The following is a 19521-nucleotide window of genomic DNA, read 5'->3' as shown; positions in this document are numbered from 1 at the left end:
AATTGAGCTGACCTTCCATGTATTGAGTGTTGTCCTTCCCTTCACCTAAAGCAGTAGTACCGGGATATTTTTATAAAAATAATACATTTCTGCTGAAACACCACAAAAAATTTGTTTAGACAGTCATTTTGGTGTCACCCCCTGTGACTGACGGTATCACCTGGTGCACTCTGTACCCCCACACCCCCTAGGGATGCCACTGTTGTTTCCTGCCAGACCCTGACTGGCAACAGGCCAACAGCCAAGTCAGCCTGAGTCCACTCAAAGCCTGTTACCCAGAATTACTGCAGCAACCCATTCTTACAGCTCCAAATCATAGTCAGGCTGCAAAACACAGCTCACAAGCCATCTCATAAAATTCCTTCAATCCCCACCTGGGAATACTCTGCCTTTCAACTCCCACTGCACCTTATGGGTCACATGGCAGTCGATTTTCTCTTCACATGTTATTTATTTGTGTTCCTTGAAAGAGGCTCTAGTTCCCACTCCTCCCGTTGTCTTCTGACCACCTGGCACATAATCCTGCCGCACCAAAGACCAATGCTAAACCCTGTCTAAGGAACTTTCACATTTCGAGGTGCTGATAGATCTAATCGGGGAGATTTCAGATCTAAAATTAAGCGCTCCATTCAGAAATTAAATTGAGGGCTTTACTTCTACACTCCTGATTCAGCTTCTGTCAAAGTTGCTGTTTGAAAAACAAAGCTCAGGGGTGGTTGTTATGTAAAGAGTGTTCCCGCAGCGGGCCTTAGAAAAAGCTCCATTGAGTTGTTAAAATAAATGAGCGCCGCCAGATAAATACGTTGTTTTAACTACCTTAAAGACGTTCCCTAGCAAGCACCTAGACATTATCTCTTTTCTCTCAGCTGAATCAGCAGTTTATTTAGTTTCCTAACTAATGGTCAGCTCTGTATCCAAAGATCCTAATTAAGTTGGCCCGGTCTATCACTACACTTTCATGTCGAAATTGTTATACTTTTCATTTTAGGAGTATTGCCTTAGTTAAATTGTTACCAAGCATGAGAGATCTGTATCAGACTAGAAACGGATGTAAAGAAAGTTTCGGTTAATTGGCACCCTTGTAAATCTCACCTCCTTTCCCGCCATTGCTTTGATGTGAAATTGTCGTGTCCACTCACTCGTTGAATCTGTTTTGCCTGTAAGGCAGAGCATACCGTTACAGCCAAACTGAACGCATGCTCTCCCGGGGTTCATGCCTTCAATACACTTAATTTGTTTAAATATCAAACTGGAGTGTTGGTCCAGTGACTTCAGGACAGAGCATCTCCGCGCAGTCTCTCAGCCCTCCAGCGTTTGTTAGCAAAGGGAACTGCGGGGCGAGGGCCTGTTTGCCAATCCTCAGGCCACATTGTCACAAGTGGCCACTTCAGCCCAACGCACTGTAACCCGTGGGGAGTTGGGGGCGAGAGCTGCCCCTGTCCCTCGGGCCCTGCGGATGACGCCTTCGCCGGCGGTCGCTGTCCTCGGTGACACTTTACCGGCCGAGCTCGGCCCTCGCGTCGTTCGCGGGCCTCGACCCGGCGCATGCGCCGACCGCACCTAGACGCCCGCCCCCGGCAACCATAGAGTACGGCGGGCTGGCAGAGGAGCCAGCCAGGGCCGCTCCGTCCCCCGCTTCCGGCCGCGCCTCGCTGCCCCGGGAGCGGCTCCTGCCGCTTACGCAGTTTCCATGGGGACTGAAGATGGCGCCGCGAGGTGAGACCCCGGAGGTGTGTGAGTCGCTGGTCCCTATTCCTTCCGTTCCTCCGCCCTCCCCTCTTCTCCCAGGGCTCGGCCTAAACCCTCTGCTCTAGAGTGTTAGGGACGTCGCTCCTCATATGTCCAAAGCGGGGTTTCGCAGTCACACCCCACCTGAAGGCCTCAAGCTGTGGGTCTCAAATACCCCAGATCCTCGGATTGGGCTGCTCTAGGTTGGCTCAGTAATTCACAGTGTGATCTCGAACAGGCCAGTGCTGGGCTGTGCGCCTCAGCGTCTCCTCCCGAATAGTGTGGAGGTTAGATCTTAGAGGCGCCTTTCAACTGTAATATCCTCTGAGGCTCCTTTTGATTTTCACTCCCGAAAGCAAAAAACTGAGCTGAGTTTGGCGGTGATTCCAGGGAGAAAAGAAGAGTGAAGGAAGCGCCCTCCCGTCCCACTCCCTATTCCCTGCCATCTCGTTATCAGCAATCAGAAGTGCTCCAAGTGGTCCTTCCCATCAGCAGCGATCCCGTGTTTTTTTTCCAAGTTAGACACAGAGCCATGTAAGAAACAGATTGAGCTGTCCCCCGCCCATCCTTCTCCTCTGTGCTCATCTTTCAGGTAAACGCTTGTCCTCCACGACTCTGGAAATCCTGTTCTTTCTAAATGGCTGGTATTATGCTACCTATTTTCTGCTGGAACTCTTCATATTTCTTTATAAAGGTAAGGCTTGGCACTTGACCACTTCACCCCAGAACCAACTCCCACCAAGAGCCTTCTCGTTTTTCATTCCTTTTTGTCCCCACCACCCAGGGCCTCCTTGAGAGTGATTGAGTAGGAAGCCCCTCAACAAGAATATCTTGAGTTTGGAAAACGTGGTCTTCTCCATTCTGACTCTTCCCCCATTACCTCTTTTTGCTGAACGCCACTTTAAGTCCTGTGGTGACCCTCAGACATGATTCAGCAGCCTGTGGACCCATCCACATCAGATCAGCTTACAGAGTGCAGTCTCCACAGGCTTTCTGGACTTTTGTAATAACGAGCCTTCCTCTGACAGACATAATCACACTGAGTTAACATACCCACAGCTGTGAGAATGCCCACATTTCACTAACTAGTTCATGGAAAGCTGAAAAGACTCATGTTCTCTGTATTTCCAAGTGTGTGACAGTTCTTGTGGGTGCTGTTTGGTATTGTTTGTAACTTTGGCTTTCCTGTTGGCAGGTCTCCTATTACCATATCCAACAGCCAACCTAGTACTGGATGTGGTGATGCTCCTTGTTTATCTTGGAATTGAAGTTATTCGGCTGTTTTTTGGTGAGTGTTGTCCAGAGAATATTTCCATTCCTTATGAGATGAGTTGGTATCTGTAACTTGATTAACAAGAAAAAGTACATAACCTAGGCTCACAACCAGAGATTGAATCTGGGGGTATATCCCATTACTTCCTCTCTGACATTTTAAGCTGCCTAAATATTTTGGATCAAGTTTTACCTGTCTTACTCTGAAGGGCTAGAAGTAGGCAGTAGAAAGAGATATTAGATAACTGCCTCCTAACTGCCTACTATAAAAGTGCCAGGTTTCTCTTCTTGGTTGGCTTTGGGAGAATAGATCTGGTTGTAACACCATGTCCAGGGCATTATATGCCTTCACAGATCAATACTAAGTAAGATCCCCTTTACTTTCTGAATAAGGATCTTTTTCGGACAAGTTTTATATCCTCAGAAATTCAGAGCAAATCCTTTATTGCTAAGAATATCTCATCCCTGAAAAACAGTTTTAAAGCATGCATAAACTGAGGAAAAAATATCTGCAACACACGTGACAAAGGATGAAGAATGCTTATAAATAAATCACTAAGGAAAAGACAACCTAATTCTAAAAACTGGTGAGGGATCACACAAAAAACCCAAACCCATTGCTATTGAGTCAATTCCGACTCAGAGCGACTCTACAGAACAGAGTAGAGCTGCCCCATATGGTTTCCAAGGCTGTAAATCTTTGCGGAAGCAGACTGCCATGTCTTTCTCCCGTGGAGCGGTGGGTGGGTTCAAACCGCAAACCTTTCAGTTAACAGCCGAATGCCTTAACCACTGTACCAGGGCTCCTCTAATAGGCAATTCCAATAAGACTAATTATAGATGCCCAAACTCACTAATAAAAAGCAAATTGAAACAAGGTAACATTTTGCACTCATCATATTAAAAAGATTTATAATACCCAGTATTAGGGAGGTTGTGGGCAAAAAGTATTTTCATACACTCTCATGGGAATAGAGGAAACCCTGGTGGCGTAGTGGTTAAGAGTTCGGCTGGTAACCAAACGGTCTGCAATTCGAATCCACGAGGTACTCCTTGGAAACCCTATGAGGCATTTCTACTCTGTCCTACAGGGTCACTATGAGTTGGAACTGATTTGACTGCAATGAGTTTTTTTTAACAGGTGGGAGTAGAAATTTGTACAGCCTTTTTGGTAATAGTTATTACCATGTAAAATTAATATTCTTAGATACAATAATTTTACTTCTACAACTGAATAAAACACAAACACTCTTCCACAGATGTGCAGAGATATCTCTATGAGAATCTTTATTGCCGTATATTTTGTAACATCAAAACATTAGAAACAACCTAAACATCAAAAAAATCAATATAGGATTAGTTAAATAAATTATGCTATTGATTGTAATAGAGTTGTACATAGCTATTAAAAAAGAATGAGGTAGGAATGTACGTGGAAAAATGTCTAACTTACATTAACTGGGAAAAATTAAGTTGCAAAACAGTATGTAGAGTGATTCTATTTTTATAATAAGAAATAGTAATATGTGAGTATAAGCATATTAAAAATCTGAATAATATACTTTGTTGTGTAATAATGGCTGTCTCCAGGGGGTGGAATTATGGAGGCCTTTCACGACCTGTATTTTCTATGAAAAATTTGTCAGTGATATATGTACTATTTTTTTATATAATTTTTATTGTGCTTTAAGTGAAAGGTTACAAATCAAGTCAGTCTCTCACATAAAAACTTATATACACCTTGCTACATACTCCCAATTACTCTCCCCCTAATGAGACAGCCTTTCTCCCTCCGCTCTTCGTGTCCATTTTGCCAGCTTCTAACCCCCTCATATATGTACTATTTTTATAATTTAAATAAAAATTAAAAAAAAAGTTTTTTCCTAAATAAAGATCCCATTGTCCCTTGAGTGGGAGCCAGACTGGAAGCAGGACCTTTGGAGGGAATGATTCCAATCCTGTAACTCCCACAAAGCTGCTAGTTTAGTACAGTGGGACCCCATTTATAAATCTCCACATCCCCACTAGGATCATTTCTCTCTGCCTTGCCAGTCCATCACGCCCCCCACCCACCTTTCCTCTAAGGCCAGGGAAAGCAGGCCACCTGGAGGTAACTCCATGGGCTCTATCTGACAGGTACAAAGGGAAACCTCTGCCAACGAAAGATGCCACTTGGTATTAGCGTGGCCTTGACTTTCCCATCAGCCACGATGGCCTCCTATTACCTGCTGCTGCAGACCTATGTGCTCCGCCTGGAAGCCATCATGAATGGCATCTTGCTCTTCTTCTGTGGCTCAGAGCTGCTGCTTGAGGTGCTCACCCTGGCTGCTCTCTCCAGGTACTGCTGCGGAGGGTCCATTTCCTGTCCTCTGAGGGTTAGGTTCCTATCCCATCCCAGAGGGGGATCCATTGTACTTCTGAAGCCTGAGGGGTCTAGACAGCTTTTAAGGGGCAAAGTGATGTCTATGGGACTGCCTTTCTCACTCAGATGGTTAACCTGCTTAGGGAAGATGTTCTTGGGGGCCAAAAGATGTGGAACTTAGAACAGCTCCGGCCAGTTGTTTTTTTTTCCACTGGTCTTTTAACATTTTGTTTCTTTCTTTCTGTCATCAGTATGGACAGGATTTGAAGTACAAAAATTTCAGCCAGCAGCCCTCATGGGCTGACACCACACATACTTCCGGTACCATGGGAATTGGTGGGTCAAGTTGTCCTGGGAAAGGCTGCTTTTCCTCAACACAGACATTTGAGCAGCAAACCAAGCATAAGGCCACTGGGCACCATCTTCTAAACCAGGACCATCAGCAGACTCTTCTATACTCTGGTATAGGGATGGGCAAGGTTATCCCCATCCTGGCCCTTCTCAGAACCAGTTCCCTGCTGACCTCAAGGTCTCCTCTTTGACCACTGTGGCCAGAGCATCTTGTGTGAACCATATGGGCTCCTCACGCTTCCAGCAGAACCTAAGCCACATGCTCCCCGTACGTGCTGTGCCAGACCTGTTCCGTGTCAGCACGGAGAGCCTCACGATGGTGTGCTCCCAGAGTGTATCAACAGCCTCTTGTCCCAGTCCTCAGAGACTGAGCTCCAGAACTTTTTTAGTAGGTGATATAGTGTTATTTTTCTACTCTCATCATGAAACAAACTATTTTATAATAAATACGTATTTTCTGTTGTGGGGGTTGCAGCCTTTTCCTTATGGCTCTGTTCCCTAGAATCTCATCCACTCCAAGAGAGGGTAGAGACTGGCAGCAGTTTGTTCTCAGGTTGGGGCTGGTTACACAGTATAGACACAGAAGGGCAGTGATCAAGGTAACTTTTTTTTCTCCAGGCTGCAGCCCGAACTAACGCATAAAAGCACAGCCAACCTCCGTATCTTCTTCGGGTCTGTCGTTCTGCAAAAGTCTGCTTACGGCCTCCACCTCTTCCCCAATGTCAGTGTCTTCTCTCTCATTTCTTTATAGAGAAATTGTCAGCTCCTTTTCAAGGTGGCTTGTGTAATTGGAAGCATATTCTAAACTTATCAGATTTTGGCTATTTTTAGTCACATTTTTAAATTTATATTTCTTTTAAAATTTCAAGTTAACATAAAAGGGGGATGTAGTTTTTTTTTTTTTTTTAAGCTGGAGAAGTGTTGCCTTAGATGATTATCTATTTTCTTCTCCAAGTAACCATCTTTAAAGCTGTCCCTCGCCTTGCTCGGTAGGTGGTCACTTGTTTTTTAGCCCCAGGAAGCCACCAGCAGTCATGGCAGAATCCCCTTTAGGAGAAACCTCGAGCCATATAAGCCTTCTCTCTGCTGTCAGATGAATCTTAGGCTGTCTGCTTCTACTCAGAGTAAAAAGTAATTCATCTTTCATCATTCTGTGTGGGTTTTTATCACTGCTTATTTTCTGTGATTAGACTCATTCTCATCCAGTGAAGGTCTCCACCATCCAAAGCACTTGCGCTTTTTCTTATTTTCTGACGTTACTGTGCCTTTGCTTCCTAGTCATCCTTGGGGGTCTGTCTAAATATTTCATAGACAAGTCTAATCAAACATGAAGTAACAAAAAATCCAATAGGAACTCTGGTATTTCAATCACAAATCCCACTAATACCTGATATTTTGCTGCTTTACACACTGATTTGATCACTGGCATCCAGCTGGAGAGGAACCCATTCTCCAAACCCTCTCATTTCATTTAGAGGCTCAGTGGTTAAGGTCACCTTCCCAGAAACACAGATAAATGAATGGGAGACCCAGTTGGAAGTTTAAAGGTGGTTTATAAAATCTAAACGTTAAGAGTTCAAAGGGACCTTAGCTATCAACTAAGTTTAACCCCCTACTTCACAGGCTTAGAAATGAGGAAGTAAAATAGCATCTGACAGCTAGTTACTCAGTTGGAGCTTGAAACCTTGCCTTAACGAGTCTCAGTCTAGCTTATTTAAATTCTTTTCTCAACAGATACCACTTGAAGATGAATAGTTAAAAATGAAGATATGATTAGCAGTCGTCTCATTTGCTTATGTGGAAGCTTAGTGCATTGTGCTTCCTGTGGGTGGCTCCATAAATGTCTGTTTCTGATACTTGCTGGAGCCCCCTTCGTGGATGCAGTTAGTTACACCAGAGAGAACGTCATAAAACAGATACTGAGGCAGCGGAGGATGGAAATCAATGCAGTTAGTATTTCAGGGTTAATGTGTGAATTCGGGGTTTGGTTCTAGAGGGAGGTCCTTCTGTGTCTATTTTAAATTCTAGTAACTGCCAGCAATCCTTGGCATATCTGGCCTGTAAATGCATCTGTCTCCATTGTGTTTCCCCTCTCCCACCACCACAGGTGTTTGTGTTCTGCTGTTTTTATAGCTCAGGAGTGATTAGGTTTAGGACCCACCTTACTCTGGTATGGCCTTATTAACATAACCAAAGAAAACCCTATTTCCAAACAGGACATCCACAGGTACAAGGGCCAGGAATTCAACATTATTTTCGGGGGCACAACTCATTCCCTAACACCGTTTGTAGGAGAGGAATCTGGTTTTGTTTTTGATACATCTTATAGTTTTTTTTATAGTTAGTAATAAGTACTACATACCATGTTGCTGTGCTTAATTTGCTGATGTTGCCATTCTCACATGTTCACTTGCAGATGCTCAACGTTACGATTTACTGTTCAAAACACTGCTGTATAACAGGCAATAATAATGAAAACTAAAAAAAAAAGGTATTCAACGTATCTCAGAACTGACTTACCACGGGGTTGTCAGAATGGAACCCCATCATAAGTCAGGGACTGTATTCATCCAGTGCCAGGCAGAGTGATTTAATCCATACCATGATCCTATGAGGCGGAAGGAAATTGACTCAGACATGATGTATCTAAGACCATTCAGCATAGAAATAGAGTCGAGATTAGAACCTAGACTAGGTAACCCAACGTTCACTCATTTTCTACACCACCATGGAACTGGTTAGATCAAATCAAAATATTTGTTTCTCTGTCTAAACTAGCATTCCTCATATGTCAGCTTACAAAGATCATCTGGGTCATAAAAAGGTAGATTCCTAGGCTTAAGTAGAGATTGATTCAGCCCAGGAACAGGGATTTTAGCAAGCGTGGAATATAACCGAGATGCAGGTGACTATGGACCTCAACTCGAACATTAGTTCTGAAAATGCACTCCACCTATTTTTTCCTCCCTCCCTTTAAGTGTCACATCATCAGACCCTCTCCTCCAGTAACAGCTATGTCATCTTATACTGCTCTTGCCTTTTTAGCCCCAGTACACATCTTCTGGTCCCTGGCTCGTATCTTATCATCTAACCCTCTTGTTCACCTGGCTCTTCAAAAAGCCAGGGGCTTTTCTGGAACCCCAAAGAGACTGCCCTGGAAAACACTTGTACTAAGCTTTCTTATCAGTACTTCTCATATTTACATAGCCGTTCAGTTTACAAAACATGTTGCTATTTGTTACCTCTGATCCTTAAAACATTCCGTGAGGAAGGCAGAAGAGCTATTATTTTCACTTTACAGATGAACTGACCGTGAGGTTGCATCACTTGCCCATGGTTAGAAAGACGGATGGTGGAACTAGGCAGTAGCACTCAGGTCTTCTAACTCCTATCAGGATTTTCTTCCTTGATGATAGCAAAACTGAACTGTACAAGGTAGAACTTTGCTCTGAGAGTAAGTCATAGGAATCTCGAAGGGTAAAGGGAAGTTTTTTTAACCAGGCTGTTTAGATAGCTAAGGAAAAAAAGCTGAACCTCCTAGGGCACCTCCAAAGGTTTGCATTAGAGGTCTCCTGGAAGGCTTACTACAGGCTGCGACACTCACTGCCTGACACACAGCTCCAGCTAAGAACTCAGGGTTTCACTCCCATCTTGCAGCCACTACATCAGCCCTTGCCCCGTAAACAAAAAAAAAACTAAACCCGCTGTCATGAGTTGATTCCAGCTCACCTCAACAAATCTATTCAATGCAGAATCCATAAAGTAGCTCACACCCCATTTATTATTTAAAAAATATTGTTACAAAAGGAAAAAAAATAATGCGGTATAAAAGATTGACAGCGTCATCAAGTTTATTACACAATTTTCAACCTATCAGAAAGACAAATCACCGACAACAGGGGGACGGGGCCTTGGCCTTTTTCAGGGTTGGGTTTTTTTTTTTTTCCCTTTTGCTATCAGGAAATAAAACTAAAAATTATGTCATGAGTAAAAACAAAACAAAAAATGGGGAGAAAAAATCTCCAGGTAAACGGCTTTTCTGGTATTCTATATATTTTTTCCTTAAACTGTCACCTTACTTGGTTTTCTCTACATTTTAAAAAGACACCCGAGCTGCTCGCAGGGATGAGCACATCTTAACACTTGGCTGGATGGGCAGGGTGCCGTGTTCCGAAGTGGAGGTCGGGGTGGGGTTGCGGAACAGGAAAAAAGCTACCACCTGTAGCCTCTGTCCCAAGGGAATGTGCCTCTCCAACCCTGGGGGATCCCTCAGTGACTGACTGAGGGCTGTGTCAGAACATACTGGGAACAGAGGAAGGGCTCAATCCAGTCTCTCCCCCGAGCCAAAAGGGTCTCTCTGCAGTGACCCTACGTCTCATGTGCCACATCTGGTCTCACGTTAGATGTCATATTCCCTCAGAGGCATGCAGCAGTAGCATCACCCCGCGGGTTCTGTAGGACCCTGTTGTTGCTTCTTCCTTCAGCAGCAACCACATCACAATTTGGATGTTAAGGGAAAAGCAATTCCATTTGCCTGTGTAGAAAACGGCCCCCAGAGTGGTGGTCCTTAGAACTCTGAGCTGAGTTCATTCAAGTCAGGTTCCACTTCTTCCTTGCTCCTTATCAGAGGCAGAAGTACCTCCAGGCAGGGCAAGGGGCGCTATTAAGTCAAAAGTCAAAAGGTGTAGAGACACCAAATTTGTGACTTTACTTGCCTCCAAGTGCCAGGTTATCCCATAATCACAATAAGTAAAAGTATGTACCTAGGAGATGCAAGCCCATGCTTACCTCGAACCTGAAAAAGAAAAGCCTATGGAAGTAGGCCATATCCTGCCCAACTTGCCTCCTTCCCCACTCCTGGTACATCATAAAGGTTCTTCGTTGCTGAGGTCCTGATGTTCCCATCTCCCAGTGGCAGTACCTTCCTCTAAAACAAGGAAGCAGCCTTTTGGGGACGAGGGCTCCGTGTGTGAAATGGAAAAGCCCCAAGGAAAGGGACTAGCTAATAGAGCTGGTTATTGCAGGAGGAAACCAAACACTAAGCAGCAGAGTGTTAACTGGCTCTGCCAGGCTCCCCAGCAGAAAGCAACTTCACAGGCCTTCTCTGTTTAGGAGGGCAAGTCCATGGAGGAGGCTGGGTGGCAGGGAGTTGCAAGAGTTCAGCCCTCTGGGAGGTCAGGGAAATAAACCATCAATATGTGAGAGGGAAAAGCAAGAACAGAAATAGCTTTTCATCAGGTAATTTCTGTTCTCATGGTCCCTCCAAGGGCTGGGAGGGTAAAGAGTTAAACAGAAGTGGTATGTTAGCAAGGGGTTTGGACCCTCTTGGCCCCATCAAATCTAGTGCTGAGGGCAGGACTCTGGACGTATTTTGGCACACCCAGTCACTCTCCTAGACCACACATGAAGGATCGATTTTCTCTGGGAAGGAAGCCTTCCCATCAGCCTCACCACTGAAATGTTCCTGGAGAATCAGAAACTACATTTCCTTGGACAAAGCACCATTCTCTATGAAGACCAGGGGCCCGGACACGTTTTCTTCCTGTCTGCCACCCCTCCCAACCACACAAAGTCTTTAGGTTCTTTCCCCTGGCAAATATAAGGTGTGGGGTTGGGAGGGCTGCCAAGCAAACTTCAATCCTGTGGGGCAGAGGGTATTCCTTGGGTGTCTGGAAGGAGTTAGGGGCTTGGAAGAAGGGGAAGGGGTGGAGCGGCCTCCGTCCTTCAGTCCTGATCGAGGTGAGGAGATGCAAGTCCATTAAAAAAAATTTTGCTTCCAACCAGATTCCTGCAACGAGAACATCAGAAGAAAGAAAACAAATTAGAGGTTACTTTCTGATTAACGCAGCTTATATAAAATACACCGGCATTTTCTAGGGTTACAACCTAAGAAGTAGGGGATGTAGACAGTGAGGGAGCATGCAAGCCTGGGACAGAAGGGAGCAGGACTGTCTGGGATGTTCTGAAAAAGCAGTAGTTGCCCTGCAGTGAGAAGAGGAAAAGTGGCAACAACGTCTGTTTTTAAGATTAGGAGAAAAACACAGACCGTGAAATGAGGTCTCTGAAAGCAATCTCATTGAAAAGACTTTTGCTGGAAAAGTATGGGAACTATTATTACATTTCAAGAAAAGCTGCTACAAGGTAACATGGTGAGTTTAAATAATAAGGTGCAGCAAATCTGCTCTGAGAGTCTTAGCTTACCTTAAGTCTTGGAAATGGGAGGTACAATGGTAAGAAAGCAAGTGTGTACATAACCGAATCACTTAACCCGCAAACATCCAAGAGGCCCTAGCAGGGAGCATTCACTCACAGAGCAAATGCCTGAACTTTTTTCCTTTTCAAGAAGCCCTCGTTCAAACAGATTCCAAGCAGCGTCCTTGAGGGTATGTGTGCGCACACACACACGCACAGCGGAGCTATCCTAAGTTATACTAAACTCAAGAGATTTTAAGTCTTGGGAATCCCCAGGTGGCAGCTGTGAATCAGGGACTAAAAAGCGTACTAATACCAGGCAGGAGTAGCCTGGCCAGGAGAGAGAGCATGGCATGGAAGTGAAAGGAAACAATCAGTAGTCATCATCAAAGAAACCTAAAAACAGAATTAAGAACTTCTGCCCAACAGTAAGGGACTGTTGAGCTATTTGTCACATCTCCACTAAACTTATGGACCTGGTCAGTCTAACAGTGATCCTATATTAAATACAAGTTATAAGTCAAAAGAAAAGTGGGAATTAAATGTAGGCTTAGAATTTCTAGTAAAGCCCAAGCTGACTGCAGCCTACACAAACACCCAGCCTTTGTACACGTGTTTCTGTGAAGAGGCCTCATAAAAGGCACACACTGGAGGAGCTATCCAAGAAAAAAAGAGAGCCACATGCTGCCCCATCCATCCACATGCTGAAATGGCACTGAGTATTTTCAATGTGGGGTCCTCAGAAACTGTTAACAGCCTTGCTGGCTCCCCTTAACACCCAAGGAGGAAGAGTATCTGTCCCATTTTCTCAGTTTCCTACCATTAGGGCTTCTGAATCTTTGGACAAGATCAGGTTTTGAAAGGCTCAGTTTTCAGTGGATCGGAAGGATAGGAATGGGGTAAGAATAACTCTTTTGGGGAGGGTAATATCCTAAAATAATGAAACAACTGACATAGCCGAGGACTACAAAATGCTGAAGCCACAGATGACCTAAGAATCTCCTCAAACTCCAAAGAACACACATACATACCCTGGAAGAGAGGTACTCTGACCTGCCCCTACAACGTATGACACCGAGGATAACAAGTACATCCAGAGAAGTAACCTGCAGCAGAGTTGGCAGGCCGATTCTTCAAGGTCTCTGACTACATTTTAGGTGATAATGCTTGAGATCAGACAGAAGTACAGACTCCTCCAGAGGCCAGTCTGGCTTCAGGCCCCAGAGGCGGCCTCTATCATGAAGGAGAGCAGAGAGAGGTTGCTGCTATACTGCTGCCTCTGGACAAAACACACCTTTCACTCTCAGGGATCACCTGTCCACATAATAGAAATATGATTATTTTCTATCGTAAAGGTCGCTGTACATAGAGCTCACAAAACTAGGTTCTGGGAGAAGTGAGGCCAATGAACCATCTCCCCAGCGTGAAACCTGAGTCAACAACCTGGTAACTACATATGGAATGAAGAGTCCTTTGGATGAGAATGTCAGAAATTTTGGGGGAGTCTGATTTAGTTCTTCTCTAGGACAAATAACAACCAAAATATATAAGGGGTGATCAGGAAAAGTAGGAAGTGGAAAACCTGACTCAGAATTCATTTTCTTCATCTTATTAGAGGCCCACACTAGTCATAACTTTTCTGGGAGCTACTGGGTTACAGGATTTCTAGAGCTATCCAAACTGAATCACCCTCATAATGGAAGCAGCAGCCCCATTTTACGGGTTGAAAAAAGCAATGCAGTGTGACACCTCAAGTGTCAGGTTGAGATGCTTAATCTCCAAAATACTGATGATTTGTGGATCTCACTGGCAATTTCCCTGTCAAAAGACTACAGGAGCAAGGCCAACAAGAACTGTGACATGTAGTTACATGTTCCAATGACAACCGAACGTGGCACTGGAGACTGATTCATGTTCTACATGGACCAGTCAATACCTCCCTGGTCGTGTTATCCCTGCTAACCCCAAAAGACCTTAGGCTACAGGACTAGGGTGGTGGGGTGGGACCCAGAAGCAATACTTGCATCTCTGCTAGCTCAAACAAGAAAAGTGAAATGCTGCTACTGCTAGAGAGATGGGACTAGACCAAAGACCTACCTACTCCTTGCTCCTGAAGACTTAGGCCAAAGATACTTGTGGGTCCCATCTGCACTAGAGTCTGTACGTCCAATAAGCCTGGATAGGTGGGCACATCTCCCAAACTCACTCAGCCTGTTGATTCTAAATGAGTTATCCTAGATTTCAAGCGTGTCAAGCACTCTGGATTTTTGTGGAATAAATGAAAGGTTTAAGAAGAGGAAAAGGAAGCAGGTAAAAAATGTTAGTAAACTTTTCATCTCCCCACTTGCCTTCCAGAAGTCAGAAACAATTCCTAGCTATAAATCTGTTTAAGTTTTTGGCAGATAATGCCAAACAGAGTGGACAGCAGTAGCTAAACAGTGTAATGGGAATAAGAAAATATTCATTAGTAGGTTGTCACTAGGCAAAACACTGCACAATTTTCCAACTGTGTATAGTTTAGCTATATCCCATGAACTATGGGAAATCACAGGGGGCGGGGGTGGGAAGGGTTTCTTTTCCCTTCCTCATCCAGCCATCCATCTATCCACTCCACACCGATAAAGATACACAAACAGGACTAGGGTCTCCTCACCCTCCTTCTTAATTACCACTACCCCAGACTGATCAAACTGGTAAAACACCAAGGATCTCTTCATAATACACTTGATGTGAAACAGAAGAGTGGGATTCCCAGAGACTTTACAAGCGTGCAACCACAAAATTGAGACGAGACCCCAAAGTCATCTGGGTCATACAACTACCTCTAGGAACCACAAACAGACCATCTTAGCCAGAGTCTGGCCTACTTTTAAAGATCCCCACAGAAAGAGAGTCAATAACTGCTCTTGCTTATTCACTATAAACAATCTTTGCTACAAGCTCTCTTTCAGTTGGGATTCCTAGGCTGGTGGATGTAACCTGGAGAGACATAATCTGGAGCCTGCCTGAGAAGGGAAACAGCAGAGAACAGCACAGCTGAGAGATGCAGAGACTAAGTCCTGATAACACAGCTGAGCCCCTGGAGCCACTCAAGCCTAAAGTTAACCTTAGCCCTGACTCAACTTTTCAATTGCCTGAATTAATATAAGTATCATTGCCAACACTCCTGCTTTTGCTTAAAAAAAAAAAAAGTTTCAAAAACAAAAAATCCTTTCTTTGAAGTTAATTATCCTCCACACAGTCTCTAAAGCTACTAAAGATAATTTTCAGATCACTTTCTCCTTTCTGTCTAAAGTATTCCAATTTTCACAAGCTTTTTAATAGACATTACTCAAAATCGTTCATGTTGCACAATCAAAACAAGGAGGCAATGTCTTTTGTGTCTTGGTCAATTTTCTTTTTACTTGAAAGTTTAATGGGGTTGAGATGTAATACTGATAACAACAATGGCTAGTCTTTATGGAGAGCCTACTGTGTGACAGGCACTATGAGTGCTGAATGTTCTAGATGGATTATCTCACTGAATACTCAGTAGCCCAATGAGACAGTTGCTTTTATTATCTTCATTTACAGATGCGGTGGTGAGAAACAGAAGGTAATAGGGCTTACAAGGGGAGGAGCTGTGACTTGAACTCTGTTATCTGCCTGTAGACTCCATGCTCTCAGCTATGATGCCATGATGTTGCTCAGAAACCAGGTTCAGGCAGTCACGAAACAAGTAAAACAGTTTAATCTCAAATCCATCTAACAGTGAGCTTCCCAACAAACATGCAAGAAATCTGCCCTCCTGAACTTTCAGTTACCTGAGCCAAAAATCCTCCCATCCCCTTTATTCGCTTTAAAGAGAAAAAGAAATATTCACTGTCTATTTTCTTTCATAAAAAGATCATCTACGAGCCAGGAATAGGGAGTCCCACCTTTCTCAGTGGTGCCGGTCTCGTTCTCTATCCCGGTGCCTCTCGTGCTCCCGGTTCCTTTCTTGGAAATAATCATCATGCCGATCTTCATTATGAAGCAGGTCCCGGTGCCTCCTGCTGCTCTCCCGGGACCGGCTAGGTGACCTCTCCCGGGACCGATGTCTTTTCCTAATAGGAAGATCCTTCAGCCTCACTCAGAGGGCCTACCACCTTCTTTCCAAGAGAGTTCTGTGCTTTGGTGTCTTCCAGTATTTGTCTAAACTACTATTCTATTACTCTATCACACACCCATTTGTCTTGAAAATGTTAGCTGTTTGAGGACTAGTCCCTTCTTGGGAATATACTAACAGATAAATTTGTTGAGATCTTATTATGTACCAGGCACAGTGCTAAGAGTTTTACATGCATTATCTCACCTGATCTTTACAACAGGTTTATGAGATAAATACTACTATAGTCTCTTTTTTAAATAAGAGGAAAATGAGGCTTGGAAAGTTGAGGGACTTCCTCAAGGTCATACAGGTAGTCAGCAGCAGAGCTGGGGTTAAAATCCAAGCCCGTGTGGCTTCAAAGCCCAAGTTCGTAACTATTTGTAAGTCTTTTTTTTTTCCTAAATGAGCTCACAGCCTCACCCAACATATATTGCTGACAGTATACTTATTAATGAAAGTGTTTAATTTCTTAAAGTTATGAGGGCCAGGTACACTCTTTCAGCCAGGTCCTTGCCAGATACCCTGGACTCCTTTCCTCCCCCTACCAATCCTGGAAGAGTGCTAATCAGGGCTGTTAGGCCAATGAAGCAATCATCAACTCACCTGGAAGAGCTCCCGCTGGCACCCACACTGTAGGACTTGGCTTCAATGCCATGAAGACAGTCCTTAAGAGAGGAGATGAGGACACGGCAACGCTCATCATTGGCGACCCGGGACTGTTTGATAACAGCAATGGCTGTGAGCAGCGTCTCAATCGCGTCACTGTAATCCCCTAGTGGGGGATGGATGGGAGAGGCCATGGATGAGCAGAGACAGTAAACTAACTGAGCCAAAAGGAGAACCCAGAAAGACATAAACGAAGAGTAACTAAATGGATGAGGCAGAAGTGATAGGTATAAAACTGGATGACACCTATACCCCAGTGGTCTAGAATCAGAAAGATGTCTTTAGGTACTGCTACAAGATGTATAAAGTGATACACTATAGTCCAAAGGCAATTTGGCATTTATTAAAACAATGTGTATACTTTCTACCCAGCAATTCTACTAAAATTTTTCTACGTCTGTTTACCAGCACCTCTGTTTAAGAGAGTTTGTTTCAGCACTATTACATTAAAAATTGGAGACAAGGTTAAGTTCCTTCAGTACAGTCTGGCTATATATAAAAAGTTATGGAACACTGGTGCTACAGAACATTATACAATTGTTAAAAAGCATGAGGTAAATCTATATGTAAACAAAGTAATCCATCTGAAGTGCTTAGCACAGTGCCAGGCACACAATAAGGGCTCACTGAATGCTAGGTATTATTATATATCGATGTAACAGATGTCCAGAATATATTAATTGAAAAAGCAAGTTGCAAAGCAGTATACCATTTTGGTAAAAAAAAAAAAAAATTATGTTACATGCATTAAAAAATCTAGAAGAACATTTATTTATATAGTAAAGGCAGTCTCGTTGGCAGTCCTTGTATATGTAGAAGACTTTCATTTCTTAATATTACATAGTTTTATGTCGGAATTTTTAAATACATATTTTAACCAATATATATTTCATCTTTAATTTGATGTGTGTGCACATACACAACAGATGTAAATATAATAATGCATAATTTAAAAAAATGTCATCAAGAATTAGCTCCTTCATTTCCCGATGCCTGACGCAAGGATAGGGGCCAGGGGCTGAGTGCTTATACCATGCTTTTCCAAGCTGAATCAAGAGCATTATAGACAGAAGACAATGCATGGAAAGCATGAATCTGGATTGGAACCCAGTGAAAATGAAGAGTGGCAGCTTCCTCTGTGCAAGGAAATAAGAACAGGTACTCCACGGTCCTCTGGAGGTTCAGAAACACCAGGACATCAGTTCCACAGGGACCGGGAATTTTTCCCTGTTTTGGAGGCACTCTATATTTGTAGTTTGAATGACAAAAAGGGGTGGGGGGGGGGGATAAAAATTCTGTTACTAATTATCTCGGCGTGAAGGGATTGGTAGAGAAGAGGAAACAGTGATTATCATACTCTTCTGAATAGCTGACTTGTTACAATGAGCATATATTAATTACTTTTTTAATTTACAAAGATTCACTCACATGTCAATGAAGGTTTTCTGGCAAAAAAAAAAAAAAAAATTTCTGAAAAGAACACAGACTTCCTGTCTTTAATTTATTCTGTGGTTTCAACTTTTACAGCCAAAGATGAGAAATTATATCAAAAGATAATGTTTAGGGTTAACTTATTTCTTAGGAGATCTGATCATCTACATGCATTTAAATTCACGTAAGAGGCGGAAAACTCACAGGAAGTAAGAACTGAATATGACTACTGTCATACTGTGAGACCTGGACTGGAACTCTCAAACTTCTTACATTCTCTTTTCTTGGGAACTAAACATTTTGTGCCTAGGGCTCTCAGAATCATGGTTTCTGGTTCTGCCCACTTAATACTGAGAGCAGGGCAAAAGTTAGCTTAAGGGTTTAAGCCTTATGATGATGCCCAACAGACTTGCCTCTTTCTAGGACAGACTACATGGAGGAGGCCATCAGCTCTGCCTAGGCTCCCAAATGTAACTCAGACTTCATATCAAACCATGATCTAGCTGAGCCATCATTCCTAAAAAACCGTGGTCTATACTTGGCACTGGACCCACTACACAGGCACTACACTGAGATCAAGATCTACACGAGGAAGGAATTTCATTCTGCAACAAATACTACAAATCCAAAGATATCTGCTAATTATATTCTAGACACCAAGTTGGTTTTGATGGGGCAGGTCTACCAAACAGTTTAAAACACCAAAATTTCCCAAAAGCCAAGAAATCAGGTCACATATTGCTCTCCAAAATACATCACTCTTGAGAATCTTAACAGTGCTCCAATTTATTCTGTTGAATTTCTTGCCAATAGAAATGACAAAACGACGGAAAAAATCAAAGTAAGGGGAAGGCAGCATGGGTAAGCGTGAATTACCTGCACTGGCTCCAGATACCGCTTTAGAAATGGCACTGCTGGAGATCGCTCTGTTTCGCTTCATGATCTCCTCAAATTCCGCTTCACTCACTGTAGATGGTGGAGGGCCCGAATCTCGGCTGCGAAGAGATAATACCATTCCTGATTGCCCATACGCCTTATCTTTACTATATTCTATAGTACTGTTAAGGTCCCTGGGTAGAATAAGTGGTTTGTAATCAGCTGCTAACCTAAAGGCTGGTGGTTCCAACCTACCCAGCGGCTCTCTGGAAGAAAGGCCTGGTGAATGGTGTCTGTAAAGATTACAGCAAGAAAAGCCTGTGGAGGAGGTCACGATGAGTTGGAACCAACTTGATGGCAACAGGTTTGGTTTTTGGGTTTACAGTACCATTATTTAATTGTGCTCTACTGTATAATGTCTTAAATGGTTCTCAGATTGTTTGCATGTTTTGTGTGTTTATGTTCTCTTCAAGGACAGTATTTATGTCATATACTTTTGTAATTCTGGCATGAC

General features: G+C 43.4%; 2 protein-coding genes across 9 annotated transcripts in view; one reads left to right on the top strand and one right to left on the bottom strand.

Annotated features, from left to right (window-relative positions):
- Window positions 1-1602: 1602 nt before the first annotated feature.
- Window positions 1603-5722, top strand: TMEM216 (transmembrane protein 216). 3 transcript variants are annotated; one of them, XM_010599122.3, is made up of 5 exons: window positions 1603-1716; window positions 2321-2422; window positions 2924-3016; window positions 5137-5338; window positions 5614-5722. In XM_010599122.3, the coding sequence occupies exons 1-5, from the start codon at window positions 1704-1706 to the stop codon at window positions 5627-5629; spliced, it is 426 nt and encodes a 141-aa protein (XP_010597424.1). In that variant the 5' UTR covers window positions 1603-1703; the 3' UTR covers window positions 5630-5722. The 3 variants fall into 3 exon arrangements, with proteins under 3 accessions (XP_010597424.1, XP_010597422.1, XP_010597423.1); XM_010599120.3 differs by lacking the exon at window positions 5614-5722 and having other exon boundaries at window positions 5137-5552; XM_010599121.3 differs by lacking the exon at window positions 5614-5722 and having other exon boundaries at window positions 1616-1730; window positions 5137-5552.
- The window catches only part of CPSF7 (cleavage and polyadenylation specific factor 7), a 25975-nt gene continuing 11589 nt past the window's right edge, over window positions 5136-19521 (bottom strand). For 5 of the 6 annotated variants that reach the window (XM_064287959.1, XM_064287962.1, XM_064287961.1 and 2 more), the window contains 4 exons: window positions 19008-19126; window positions 16638-16806; window positions 15823-15990; window positions 5136-11501 (listed from right to left, as the gene is read on the bottom strand). In XM_064287959.1, coding sequence (XP_064144029.1) covers window positions 15828-15990; window positions 16638-16806; window positions 19008-19126 — 451 coding nt within the window. In that variant the 3' untranslated portion in view covers window positions 5136-11501; window positions 15823-15827. Of the gene's footprint in view, window positions 11502-15822; window positions 15991-16637; window positions 16807-17447; window positions 17944-19007; window positions 19127-19521 lie in introns of those variants that run through there. The other variant, XM_064287964.1, reaches the window with a different exon arrangement.

The sequence above is a fragment of the Loxodonta africana genome, chromosome 7 (genome assembly GCF_030014295.1).
Source record: "Loxodonta africana isolate mLoxAfr1 chromosome 7, mLoxAfr1.hap2, whole genome shotgun sequence".
Taxonomy (NCBI): domain Eukaryota; kingdom Metazoa; phylum Chordata; class Mammalia; order Proboscidea; family Elephantidae; genus Loxodonta; species Loxodonta africana.
This window is presented reverse-complemented; position numbering and strand designations above follow the sequence as displayed.

Coding starts and splice junctions, on each gene's coding strand:
- TMEM216 (XM_010599120.3), top strand. Junction 2,423..2,923: donor CTTCATATTTCTTTATAAAG/GTAAGGCTTGGC, acceptor TCCTGTTGGCAG/GTCTCCTATTACCATATCCA. Junction 3,017..5,136: donor AGTTATTCGGCTGTTTTTTG/GTGAGTGTTGTC, acceptor TCTATCTGACAG/GTACAAAGGGAAACCTCTGC.